We start from the raw sequence: 12,410 nt of genomic DNA, 5'->3' as shown, positions 1-12,410 counted from the left end.
CTGAGCAGCACGGTTTGTCCTGGTGACGCAGTTGGTTGCTAGGTGTGAATGAACTGATGCTCTCTCACAATTAAACTGCTCCTCAGTTTACAGGTCGACCACAACAAAGCAACAACTCGTCCTTGTTTGCGCTATCCCGGACATTCAGAGCTAAAATATGGCTCTTTGAACTCGCTACTCGTTTGGACCTGATCAGAAGTCGTGCTTTGCTTAAGCAACGCACCTCCAAGAGCTCTACAAATTTCTCTGCAATAATGGAGTAAGTGAGACCCTCTACTACTGTGTGAAGTTTGTTTTTGTAGAGGTACATGCACCTGTGTATTGTATGTTTACGGTGGCAGAGTCTTCCGTTGTTTTTTTGTCTGGTTTCGCTGCATTACATTTCTTTAACGTGATTTGTTTCATGCTTTGCTGAAGAAGGTCCTTTTAGGATACAGTATGGTTTTGGTTTTCAGCATTATACATAATCTAAAAAAAGGTAGTTGTTTTAATTAGTAATGGTATGATAGTAATGCATACATAGATAAATGTATAGTTTATGTTCTTTACAGGGGATACATTGGTCTGTCTCTTTGATGTAGTCAGGTTTTCATTCTAATACCAAGTTATTGTCACTTAAACTGCTAACCTGATTATGTGATCAAGCAGTGGTGATTAATTTTCAAAGAATCTGGGATCAGGAGTAGCTGATCTGCCTTAATCTGGATTACTGATCAGTGACTCACTATATCCAACTCAGGTGCTTCTTGACAACAGTTTGGCCCTCGACAGTATCACAAGGTCCCTTGTGTATTTAGCTTTGAGGCAGGTCAGCACCCAAAGGACACAGCTTCTGCTTCGACTTCAGTATCACCAACTTCCTTATGTTTCTATTGTTCATTTAAATAGCCCTGAATTGTTGATATCTGATTTATACTTAATTCTTTTTTTGAGTTAAGCAGCAAGTTGGTAAGATAGCTGAAAACACTTTTATTCCTACATTATGTTTCAGGTGTGTGTGTGTGTGTGTGTGTTTTTTTTTTTTTTTTTTTTTTACATTGTAGCATTTCCATGGACAGAATAAGTTAATTAGACAAACTTTTTGAAATCAAGAGTGGTATTCCCATTTTCTGGTTGCATCTTTTCAGCACCACGTTTCTGATGTGTGTTTGCGTTTTCCCTCCAGGTTTCATTATGCTCACCCAGCCCTGCTCTCTGTGGCCCATCTGTCAGACCCTGCTTACTCTCAGCATATGCTTGGAATTGGACTGAATCAAAGCACCAGCAGACAAAATGATGGCAACATCAGCTCCTGTTTGGAAGAGTCTTCGTGTCTGCCCGGCAGACCCCCTCGCTCTCTCTCACCCACAGGCTAACCACAGCCAATCACAGGGGTGCAGGGGGGAGGTGTCAGAGGAGAGTCAGCACTTAATTGGTGAGTTGCGGCGAGCACGCTTTTTTATATTTTTCCCCATTTCAGGTGGGCTCGGCACTGCAGCACATTCGTCCTTCCTGAACAGTAAGTAATAAACTAGCTACGTATAATATATTAATATACTACAACTTTAGTCTAAAATTCTGTACTCTTATTACCTGTTATTGATCGAGTTATGAAGTTAGGTAGTAGCTTGTGTTAGATGATAGATTTTTTTAAAAACCGTAGAATGAGTGTTGTTGTGTGCCTGTAACATTTTTCTTCATGAAACAACTCGTAACGAATTTCTCTCCCATAGGTGATGGTCTCACTGACTGGATGACGGAAGAAGTGGATTTTTCCTCGTACCTCCCAAACCCTCCTTCCCCTCCCTCCTCCACCAATGCCTCCCTTCCCCCGTCACCCCTTCACAATGATATCCAGGTGCCCTCTGACTTGGAGGTCATGACCTCTCTGCTGCAAGAGGAACTCGCCCAGCTGGAGGACTACTTCCTGTCCGAACCACTGCCGGAGAAAGGGCCCAGGCTGGGAAAATGCGACAGGGGTCCACTGCCGGTGGGTCCCCAGCCGTTCACTCAGCTGCCATACGCATCATACTCAACATCTAGCCAATCAGAATCCAGCCCACTTCTTGTTACCCTGGCAACCGGAGAACTGGACCTGCTAAGCATCTGTGGCGGGCCCATTGGGCGATCCAAAATTCCACGACACGCCCCGTACAGCTGCAGTCGCCCCAGTGGGTGTGGTAGGAAAAGAGTCCCAGACGGTGTGCGCTTCAGTGAAAGCTATGATAACAGTTTGTTGAGTTCCAAAGGAAGTAACTCAGGTAACTCAGCGGTGACCCTTACAGGTAGCTACGGCTGTGTTGAGGAGGAGCAGCTGGTAGGGAAGAGCTACTGTCTGGGTAGTGCAGTCGAGGTCAGGCGATGCTCTGTCCTACCAAAAGAAGAGAAAAACTGCTGCTTCAGTCAAGATGTCATAGGTGGTGCGAAGGTCGTCGGTGGTGGATTTGGCTTTGGTGGATCACTTGATGTCCAACACAAGAAGGAGGATCTGCTGATGTACAGCATGAGGGAAGTGAGCGGGGGCAGCACTAACAACGAGGTGCTGAACAGTATCAAAGCCAGCGTGGAGGTCACAAAAGCTAGTGTCTCCTGGAAATCAGAGAGCAGTGAGGGTTGTTACATTCCCGCTACACCACAGTCCGAGGCCTATCACAGCTTCCTGGGCAACATCACTGAACAGGTGAAGTCAGAGAGTCTGCAGATAGCGCAACATGATTTACACTGTAACTTCCTGGAGGATCCGGGTCCAGAATGCCTCCTAATGGCAAGAGAGAGTCTGAGCCTAGAAACATCGGGGCACAGACAGGCGTGCAGGCTGAAGGATGACCACTGTGCTGTGAAATACGAAGAGGACCATTTTCCAGCTGAAGGTGGCGAGCGCAAACAGAAGAAGAGAGATCAGAACAAAACTGCTGCTCACAGGTACAAAGTTCAGTTACCACTGTATGAGGCGTATCTTTGTGGATGGTTTTAAATGTGAGGATCTCTAATTTTCTTTGTTTTGTGTCTGTGTACGTGCATGTATGTGTGTGTTTTTATAGGTATCGCCAGCGAAAAAGGGCGGAGCTTGATTCTTTGGAGGAACAGTTGCATTGCCTTGAAGGAAGGAACCGGGAGCTTCGGGACAAGGCAGAGTCGGTAGAACGTGAAATCCAGTACGTCAAAGACCTGCTGATTGAAGTTTACAAGGCTCGCAGCCAAAGGCTCAAGCAGGATTCAACAGCCTAATACCAAACTCCTGCAAGTACAAACAAAGCAGGCAAACAGGGAAAACGTTTGTGTCTTTATGGTTGTCCAGAATTGAATGTTTAATCTTTTTATTTTATGACAGATGGGGTAAATGCATGCTTGGCTAATGTGTTTTTTTAACTGTTATTTTTTAAATTAACACTATCCAATGCTTCCATTGCTTTTGCAATTCTGATCACTTGAGCCTGCACTGTGTTATTGCAATGCTTTAAATGACAATCATTTTCAATACAACTCGCACTGCATAAATCTATGAATTTAAATAGGCTTTTTCTTAAAAAAATAAGATGAAATATGCTGTATCACACAGGTTTAATAATTTTTGGAGCCTTACGTTGGAATTGATGTCAGCAATAGAACTCATGTTTCTTCTTTGTTACAATCTCCGTTTGTGTCTCCATATAAAACAGCCTCATCATTTCTGTCTGAACACATTTTTCTAACCAAATATTTTAGAATTCACAGATCCCCCTGAAATAGCGAATATTAATTTCACTCGCTATAAAAATGTTCACATATTACAGGCGTGATGAATGCATTGACTTTTACAACCAGTGATGGAGAAGCTTAACATGGATTAGCCAAATGTAGCATTTTATAATTTATCATTTTTAAAAATAACTTCAGGAAAATATGTTGAGTAGCATTACCTTTTCCCTTCTTTTGCTTTTAGGTTTCGCTTCCCTCAGTAAGCACACCTTCTTATCACCCATTGTTTATAGGACTTTTAATCAACTGTTTTTTTTCTTCAGCACTGATTGAAAAATGATTATAAAATCCGAGACCAAAATTGATTTACTTTATTATTTACACTGTTGTAAAAGTGGCGTTTTTTTCTATTGCATATTGCAAATAATACAATCTATTTTGCAGCTCAGGATATGCAATTTGCTCTCCAGTGCAACAATTTAAGGATGATGAAATGCAGGAGTGTACAGCCTTGTGTCCTATATTTCACATGGTAAAGATTTCACTGCTGTGGGTTTTCCTGATATTAAAAAAAAATCTCTGTACAAATATTGTAAGTATAGTGGAGATCTAGCAGCCTTCCTCTGCATGTTTTACTCTCTATCCTGGAATAGAAAACGTAGGGTTTCAGAATGAGTCAAGGACACTTTCTCTGAGATGCTTGTTAAGGCAATAAGTTTTCTAGGCCTCTGGCTGATCTGCACTAATTTGTAACAACTTTTGTATGTTCAGGGAGTGGAGTGTTTTAGCCTTTTCTTTGTAGAAAATGAAGTAAAAATCTCATTAGATTATTTGTGGAGGCTTTCAAAGTGTTAGCATTGGTGTAAGAGAAAATGTCTTAATTATTTCACTTTATTTTTTCTTGCTAAGCAAACAACCACAACTGTTACCGTTCAACATGCCTATGCCGAGGGTAGATTTATTTCTATGCATATTTATTTTGAGACAATCTTGTTATGATCGCTAGCTCACCGATATTTATTCAGACCGTGTGTTCTGATTTTGTATTTTTTTTGTTTTCCACTGATTTTCACGTTTCATTGTTTGACCCCTGCGGTGTACTATCAGCTGCGATTGTTACAACCAAAAATGTGAAGTGAAAGCACATAAAAGCGCTTTGTAATTTCAAGTTCACTTACCCGCAATGCACATTTCCTGTGTGACGTCTATTTTTTTTCCCATTACGAATAAAGTCATCAAATCAGTGCGCTGTCTCTTTCTAATGTTTTCTCAGCGAGTTTGGAGAGTCAAATTGTGTGATCCGTACAAAACAATAAAAATGAGACATATAAATCTACTTATAATTAATCACACGCCCCTAAACGAAATGTAGGCCTCATAAAGTTCGTTTTTGACAAACTAAAGTTAGAAACTGTAAGGCCTAATGGACGCGACAGGTCTCCTTTAGATCGAAAATTTCGGTCGATCCATCACAGATGACGAGGATCCATATGGCAGACAAATCTTTTCATTAATAAAACCTTATTATTTTTTTAATGCCGCGTTGCGGGAAATAAGCATCTGATTTTTGCTTTATAAAAAATCATGAAAAATCCGCGATGGTGACGGATGTGACCGGCTCGATAAAACAAGCATTTCTTTAAAAGGTAGACCAAACTCACAGCTTTACTGTATTTTTAGAAAAAAAATCAAAACAATCTTCGAGTCCACCAGGGAGACAATTTTCATCTAACAGACAACAATAACTTTATACATTTGAAAACGACCAAAATGTACAAAAAGTTTGCTTTAAGTATTTGTGTCTTTCGTGAATTTTAGTGGAGAGTAACAAGAATGTCTTCCTAAATTATTATCATTAGCCTGGTTTGTTCCGTTTTAGGTGCATCAACCCTTCTTACAACTAAAGAGAAAAGGCGGTAAAATGAAACGAAACGGCACGTGTACCTTTTAAAAGAAAAACGGGGTTTTAATTTAAAACACATCAAAGGGTTCTCAATAAAAATCTTCAATTACTAGGACTTTTTGTGTTTTTATTTGCATTTCTTAATTTTACATATTCCCCTTTTCACCCCCTTCAAATTTATATTAAGAATGCTACAAAGAGTAATTCTCAAAGAGGTCGTTCAAAGAAAATACAATTATTCCTGATGGCAGTGTTTTCACTCCCTTTGACCAGAACTCTCTGTCAGCTGTGCAATAAGGTGCTGATAGTCACAGGACAGAGAAGCCTGTTGGGCAGCCTGGCAAAGTTCTGCAACGGCATTCGCGGCTATCAGGACCTGCCGGGAAGACAAAAGCAGGAAACAGCAGTGTTTTTTATGCCAGTTTATGCACACCAGAGTCTAATTTGAAGAGAACATTTAATTTAATTGTTTAAGAATGTGCAGTTATACACTCATTCAAGGAATTAATGTATTAACTTGGTCATTGCACATGCTAGTTCTAGGGGTTTGTAGGTCAGCCCTGAAAGCATCAGAAAGAAATAAAGTGAGGTGCTTTGCCCTTTAAGAAACTACATACACCTGTAGCAAAGTCTATGTAATTATATGATCAAAAGTAGTAAACAAAAAGGTTTTATAACTCAATCATGAAAACTGAAACAGACCGTATCACGGACACCCCCCATCTCATTTCATTACCTGCCGTATTGCATCTTGCTGGCTGTACAGGTACAGGGTAGTTATGGCAGCCCGTCTCACTGCATTGTGGGAATCAGCACAAGCGATTTTCAGAAGTGAGTTTGTCACGTCTTGCTGCAGTAACAGGGATAGAGCCCCTCCAACATTGACCAGGTTTCCCAGTGCAGCACAGCAGTGCCGGCGCATGAGGGCATCAGGGTCAGAGAGCAGAGGTGCCAACATGGCCACTGTTCTTCTAGCTTCTTCAAGCCACCTGCTCACCTCCACTGTATCCACTTCCAGTCCCTCTGTAGAAGCCAAATCTCCCACAGCTTTACTGTGTGGAAATATGTGTTTATTTTGTCCCCCCTCTTTTCCCCATCCCACTGTGTCTCTACCCTTTCCATTCATTCTTACTTTTTTAAGCTCCTCGTTTGCTGCGATGTACCCTAGCCAGTTCCCAACTGCCCTGCAAGCCATCCGCCGCACAGGCAAGCAGGAATCATGAAGAGAATCTATCATGCTTTTGAAGATGTCTGGTTTTGAAGTTTGTCGTTTAAGGAGGTTGAATGGATCCAGATTTCCCAAAAGTCTACATGTGGCAGCCCTGACCTGGTCATAAGAGTGAGCAAGCGCCCTCTGCAGCACTAAGGCCTCCAGCTGAAGCTGGAAACAACCACGTGGAGGGCAAAATCGCGCCACATGGGACAACACATTCAGGAGCTCCACAGCGGCATCCCACAGCACCTCTACTGGAAGCAGGTCAGAGAGCAGAGAGCAGGCAGTTCTGGTAGGAGAAGCCTGGCTTTGGATGGCAGAGACTTGACCATTTCCAGGTGACACAAAAAACCGACAAACATCTTCTTTGAGGCGAGAAACAGAGCGCTTGGGGTCACACAGGAGCAAACGGCTCAACAGAGAGAGAGGCAGCTCTAATAGCGATGGGGGGAAAAGTTGAATTACCTGCCAAAGCACGAAAAGAGAAAATCATTCAGACAGCCTGTCACAGATCAAACAGCTGTCAACAAACACAAAGCTCTCACAGGAGACATTAAGATGTACAGCGGTGTGTTTGCCTGATGAGAGACTGTTGCAAGAGTTATCCTGTGTTGCATCAGAGTATTATGTTTGTCAGTAAGGTCTCTATTGGAGCATGTAAAGGCCCTGACCTGCAGGAGGCTTGTAACAATACCACAACTGTCATACAGCTGGATAATGGTGGACATGATGTTTGAAGGCAGGTCCAGGGCGAATGGGAAACACAACAAGTGGCAGCTCAACACAGACAGGCTGTCGTGATTCAGACCCAGCACACGTCTCTCAGGACTGACTCCAGCAAACAAATAAGGACTGCTGGGTATAAAGGATGTTATTGTTAGCTTCAGGCGCAGTAGTTTTGCTATCATACATAAAACAGTGAGTCAAAAACTAGAAAATTTGAACACTAACCACTCAGTGCCCAGCAAGCGGCCAAGAGTGAAAACACTTCTTGATTGGCTGTCAGAAAACAGAGGAATACATTTGTATGGAGCCTTGGTGAAGACTAACAGCACAGCTGACAAAAAGGAAAACAGACCTGGCGTGGAAAGAAAAACATAAAATAAAAATCAGGAAAAGTTATTTAATCAAAGGTGGTGTATGGAGTATAAGTGTTTACCGTTTACTGAACAAAAGTCTGTTTCTGGTTTTGTCGCTGCCAAAGATGAACCAATCCTTTTAAACAGGTCCACAAACAGTGTTGGATCCAAATCTGATGATCCAGACTCATTTTCATGCTGTAGAAAGAAAGAAAGCAAAAAATAAAAAGGGAAAAATTTTGATTTTCATCTCTGAATCCAACCTGTTACTTTGTAGTCACTGTCTGACCTCAGAGAGTGTGTCCAGGAGCAAAGACAGGAGGCCATCACAGAGTCCCCAGTCAGGAGGAACTGCAAACTGAGACTGAAAGGGTAGAGGAAACACTGAGGATCACTTTAAATCTAAAATTGTTAATTTTTTTTCAACAATTATGCAATGTGTCTTTGTGTGGGGACTGTACCTCAGATGAGTCCAAAAGTATGCTTTTCATCAAGGAGGTGAGACAGTCAAGTTGGACTTTGACATTAGTATTGTGTTTTATAAACAATGACAAAACAGAGGCAGCCAGGGGCTAAGGGGAGATCAAAGGTCAACTGGTTATAAAACTGAAATGTCACTTTAAACCAAAATCAGTGGCAACACACACACACACACACACACACACACACACACACACACACACACACACACACACACACACACACACACACACACACACACACACACACACACTGAAGGGTACTCACCCCCAAATGTATGAGCTTTGGTTGACTTAGAATTGTAATGAATGGCTGAGTGAACTTCTCTAGTCTATATTAAAAGAGGAGAGGTTGAAAATAAATATTTAAATGACAGCAATCTATTGTATCCAGTCTAATAATTAAATAATACAGCTTCGGCAAAGAAAAAGCAGGAGTAATCAAACCTTTCCCCTGTCTTCGCCCAACCACAATGTTTCTCCCAGTAGATGAGAAGCACAAGTATCATTTCTTTCAGTGCTGACAAACCCAATGGTTGCTAAGGACAAAAAAATGGGCCAGAAAAGTCTATATACAGAGTATTACAATTTTTAATATGGTTCTGTTTCTGTGTAATAACCTTGTTGAGAGTTATTTCCTCCACTGTATCATGGATAAGGTCGAAGAGAATATGGGGTAGTCCAAGTTCTCTGGAAATGTGGCTCAACTTCTCAGTGTCAGAGGCCACAATCAGGCTGCACAAACTTCTCAGAGGTATCTCAATTGGCCACTTTTTGTGTGCATCACCACTAGTTAGCTGTAAAAACATGAAAGAAGTAGAATGAAAAATTACTTTTAAGTGGAATCAATAACTTTACTGTTAAAAATAGTACCCATTTACCTGAGCTCTAAACTTCTGGATATCAGATTTCATAATGTTTAGTGTTTCTAGTAAGTCATCCTTGCCGACAATATCCTGAAAGGAAAGGCGATCAATGATGATGTAAGCTGTGTATAACATCTGGAAAAAAAGCAGTCTGCTCAACCTGCCCACACAGTGTTTGACTAACCTCACACCCTCTCCGCACCAGCCGTGGTCCGACCTCTACGGAGGGGAACTCCTGTTCGTAGTCCATGCTGATCTGACCCCTACAGCAGAATGAAGCCCATAGTCAATACACAGAGCTCACCCAGTTATTGATGCTTTTATCTGATCTGAATTTGAATAAACACCTGGGTCTGGGTCCCATGCAGGCTTGAGTCTCTGCATTGTTGATTTGACTGGAAGCTGTCTTTGAAGAACAACTTGAGGTAACAGAGACATCACAAGATAGGGATTTGACTCTAGGGCATGCTGCTTCCATCCCCGAGTTAACCCTTTCATTTCCCACTTCATCCTTATTTTTCTGTAAATGCAGACAGGATGGATTAGGGATCCACACTGAGTCTCTGTGTGACTAAATTGAGAATAATAAATCTATGTGAAACTCACTTTTGCAGAGTCCATGCCAGCTGCATTCCCTCTGTGACCAGCCTTAATCTGTTCCCGGACCCTCCGCAACAATCTACTCTCTCCAAACAGAGGTACCGTCTTATCTGCTACCTGCTGACGTCTTAAGGCCAGTATGTCTGGGCTGGGTGTGACTGTCAGAGGCCTGAAATCAGTTGTTTCTGACAGCACTGTGCAATGAACATCGAGAAAAAAGAGTGAGACATGGACATAACACATCAGAATAAACTCGGGTAACTTAGCAGCATCAGGTTAATGCAGGAAACATCCCATCATATTTTAAGTTCTTCACCTAGAACACCATCAGCAACGAATGGGTGGTGCATGAGGTCTGGCCATGATAACCGCTTCTGAGGGTCTTTGTTCAGCAAACCTTTCAGGAAACTCTGCAGTGAAAACACAAAGTGAGCACTGAGATTTTTCTGTCATACATCAAAAGGGGGAGTCAGGACACCCTGGGAGGGTATTCACAACTGGTTAATTTAGAAACATCAGCCATATGTACAGAAAAGTAGTCTGATTTTCTATCAGTCAGTTAAATTAAGTATGTTTGTTTTTTGATAGTCCTATTAATGTATTCCCAAGGCAGATCCTGTACCATACAGATGGGGCTCATACTGTCCGGCCACTTGATTGGGTCCCTCACTATAAGCTGCACAAGTTGGAAGATGGAGGTAGCACAGAAAGGAGGCGCCCCCGTGTGGAGTTCATACAGGATGCAACCCAGAGACCAGAGATCAGCAGTGTGGTCGTATGGCTTCTCCTCCACCTGCTCAGGAGACATGTACAGTGGGGTTCCCTTGATGGAAGTCAGTACCAAGGTGGAAACACTCATAGCCCGGGCAAACCTGAAGGAGGTTGGCATCATAGATTTTTACCCTTTGTGTGTGGAATCTTTCAAAACATCAACTTCTACTTTAACTTAATAAACATCTGCTTACCCAAAGTCACACAGTTTCACCACCCCATTTTTCCCTAGCAATATGTTCTGTGGCTTCATGTCCCGATGAAGAATACGATGAAAGTGTAAGTAATACAGAGCTGAGACCAGCTGGCAGGCAATCTCACGGACCTTGGAAGAATAACAATGAGCAAATGTTAATGATGTGACCCCATACTGTTTTTATGTAAAGGATATTTCCCTTATAATGAATACCTGGCTCTCTGGTAAGTGGCCATCATCCTCGAGAATCTGAAATAACTGTCCCTCTGCATACTCAGTTACAACCACAACCTGTAACATACATGCAAGGCATGAGTAAAGATAATCACTTTATAATAAATACAAGGAAATTATAACCTAAGCGATATGTATGTGAATTATTGTGTGGAAGACCGTTCACAGACCTCCGTTTCAGTTTCAAAACTGTCATAGAGTTGAACAATATTTGGATGCTGAAGACCTCTTAAAATCTCAATTTCCTTCTTCAGGCTCCGTAGCTCCCTTTCTGAACGATTCACTTTAGGCATGAACTTCAGAGCCACCACCTAATTGACACGGATGCACATAAAGTAAAGTGGTAACTGAAAAAAAAACCCTTTGCAACAAAGAAATACTGCAAAAGTTTCTTACTTGGCCAGTAAATCGTTTTCTCCCCTTGTGAACCCGGCCAAACGAGCCCTCGCCCACCAGCTCCAGGACGTGGTAGGAATTCATGTCGACCAAGTAGTAAAATATGACCGTTACAGACGTTTCGACAATTCTTATGACGGCGCCAGTGAACACGCTCCAGTTTGCTTCATGCTTTACAACAAATGAAGTAACCTTAAAGTAAAAAGTCACGAATTACGGAAAGAGCATAACGTGAAACACTATTGTCATCGACGTTGATGACTTTACTTTTGTTGGTCACCTCTTCTTGGTGAAGCAAAGCACACACGCTAACGAGCAAATCTAACTGCCGTTTCACAAAAGTATGAAAAGACAAAGTTAACTCTTGCAGTCCATGCTTTAAACTCCATATTACTGCACAAAGCCTCTAGACGGTTTGTAAAGGAAAGAAGTAATTCTTTAAGACCTCATTATTTTAATTCGTAGTAGAAAACTTAAACTGGCGCTTTTTAGACAGCACCAAATCAGAGGTCCTTACCCAGGCGACCACTCCTGCGTACCTAGCAACGGGCTGCGAGCAGACAACAAACGTGGAGAGCTCTACCAGACTAGCAGTACAGAGGGCGCTACGTCTCTGTTTATCGGCATAACTAATCACAGAATGAACTCCAGGTATATTCAATGATCTAAAAACGTTTGAAAACAACGTATTATCGTTACTCCAGTTTCTGGAGTCACAGATGTGTAAATTAGCCACATGTTTGGATCCCTACACCATCAGGGATGGTGGGTTTTTGACTGTGCGGTTATGATAAGCCATGTGGTCCCTGAGAGGATGGCTTTCATAATTTCCAAAAAGAATTCCACATTTAGATTTTCCAGACCAAAAGGCAATATCTGATAATTATCTTAAACACACTTGAGCCTAGGAATGTCATTTCCGGTTCATGTCTGCATGTTAACGTGGGGAGAGAGTGACAAACTCTTCACAAGCAGTGGGTTTTGGATGAGATTTCAAGCCGATGCAGTAATTTCCC

General features: G+C 42.0%; 2 protein-coding genes across 4 annotated transcripts; one reads left to right on the top strand and one right to left on the bottom strand.

Annotated features, from left to right (window-relative positions):
* On the top strand, positions 1 to 4,218 carry atf5a (activating transcription factor 5a). Of its 2 annotated transcripts, none has more exons than XM_074672294.1 (4): positions 1 to 259; positions 1,166 to 1,498; positions 1,713 to 2,901; positions 3,021 to 4,218. In XM_074672294.1, the coding sequence occupies exons 2-4, from the start codon at positions 1,273 to 1,275 to the stop codon at positions 3,205 to 3,207; spliced, it is 1,602 nt and encodes a 533-aa protein (XP_074528395.1). In that variant the 5' UTR covers positions 1 to 259; positions 1,166 to 1,272; the 3' UTR covers positions 3,208 to 4,218. The 2 variants fall into 2 exon arrangements, with proteins under 2 accessions (XP_074528395.1, XP_074528396.1); XM_074672295.1 differs by having other exon boundaries at positions 5 to 259; positions 1,166 to 1,414.
* Positions 4,219 to 5,581: 1,363 nt separating this feature from the next.
* stk36 (serine/threonine kinase 36 (fused homolog, Drosophila)) lies at positions 5,582 to 11,867 on the bottom strand. 2 transcript variants are annotated; one of them, XM_074671418.1, is made up of 20 exons: positions 11,395 to 11,867; positions 11,169 to 11,309; positions 10,978 to 11,055; positions 10,763 to 10,893; positions 10,420 to 10,669; positions 10,114 to 10,207; positions 9,804 to 9,991; positions 9,545 to 9,717; positions 9,382 to 9,460; positions 9,213 to 9,287; positions 8,952 to 9,128; positions 8,779 to 8,870; positions 8,600 to 8,663; positions 8,314 to 8,424; positions 8,142 to 8,216; positions 7,933 to 8,050; positions 7,725 to 7,851; positions 7,445 to 7,625; positions 6,297 to 7,238; positions 5,582 to 5,936 (listed from the first exon to the last, which is right to left on the bottom strand). In XM_074671418.1, the coding sequence occupies exons 1-20, from the start codon at positions 11,476 to 11,478 to the stop codon at positions 5,817 to 5,819; spliced, it is 3,300 nt and encodes a 1,099-aa protein (XP_074527519.1). In that variant the 5' UTR covers positions 11,479 to 11,867; the 3' UTR covers positions 5,582 to 5,816. The 2 variants fall into 2 exon arrangements, with proteins under 2 accessions (XP_074527519.1, XP_074527518.1); XM_074671417.1 differs by having other exon boundaries at positions 5,583 to 5,936; positions 7,445 to 7,628.
* Positions 11,868 to 12,410: the final 543 nt, after the last annotated feature.

The sequence above is a fragment of the Halichoeres trimaculatus genome, unplaced genomic scaffold (assembly GCF_033239565.1).
Source record: "Halichoeres trimaculatus isolate MK-OKI-2021-1 unplaced genomic scaffold, fHalTri1.1 fHalTri1_scaffold_6, whole genome shotgun sequence".
Classification (NCBI taxonomy): domain Eukaryota; kingdom Metazoa; phylum Chordata; class Actinopteri; order Labriformes; family Labridae; genus Halichoeres; species Halichoeres trimaculatus.
The sequence above is the reverse complement of the archived record's forward strand: the minus strand, read 5'-3'. Positions and strand labels throughout refer to the sequence as shown.

What these genes read in the sequence shown, in the direction of transcription:
- stk36 (XM_074671417.1), bottom strand. Translation starts at nt 11,478, where the DNA reads ATGAATTCCTACCACGTCCTGGAGCTGGTGGGCGAGGGCTCGTTTGGC. An exon ending in TGCATGGGACCCAGACCCAG is followed by an intron (nt 9,461 to 9,544) that starts GTGTTTATTCAA and finishes ATTCTGCTGTAG; the next exon opens with GGGTCAGATCAGCATGGACT. An exon ending in AGACTTTTGTTCAGTAAACG is followed by an intron (nt 7,852 to 7,932) that starts GTAAACACTTAT and finishes TTTCCACGCCAG; the next exon opens with GTCTGTTTTCCTTTTTGTCA.
- atf5a (XM_074672294.1), top strand. Translation starts at nt 1,273, where the DNA reads ATGATGGCAACATCAGCTCCTGTTTGGAAGAGTCTTCGTGTCTGCCCG. An exon ending in ACATTCGTCCTTCCTGAACA is followed by an intron (nt 1,499 to 1,712) that starts GTAAGTAATAAA and finishes TCTCTCCCATAG; the next exon opens with GTGATGGTCTCACTGACTGG. An exon ending in AACAAAACTGCTGCTCACAG is followed by an intron (nt 2,902 to 3,020) that starts GTACAAAGTTCA and finishes GTGTTTTTATAG; the next exon opens with GTATCGCCAGCGAAAAAGGG.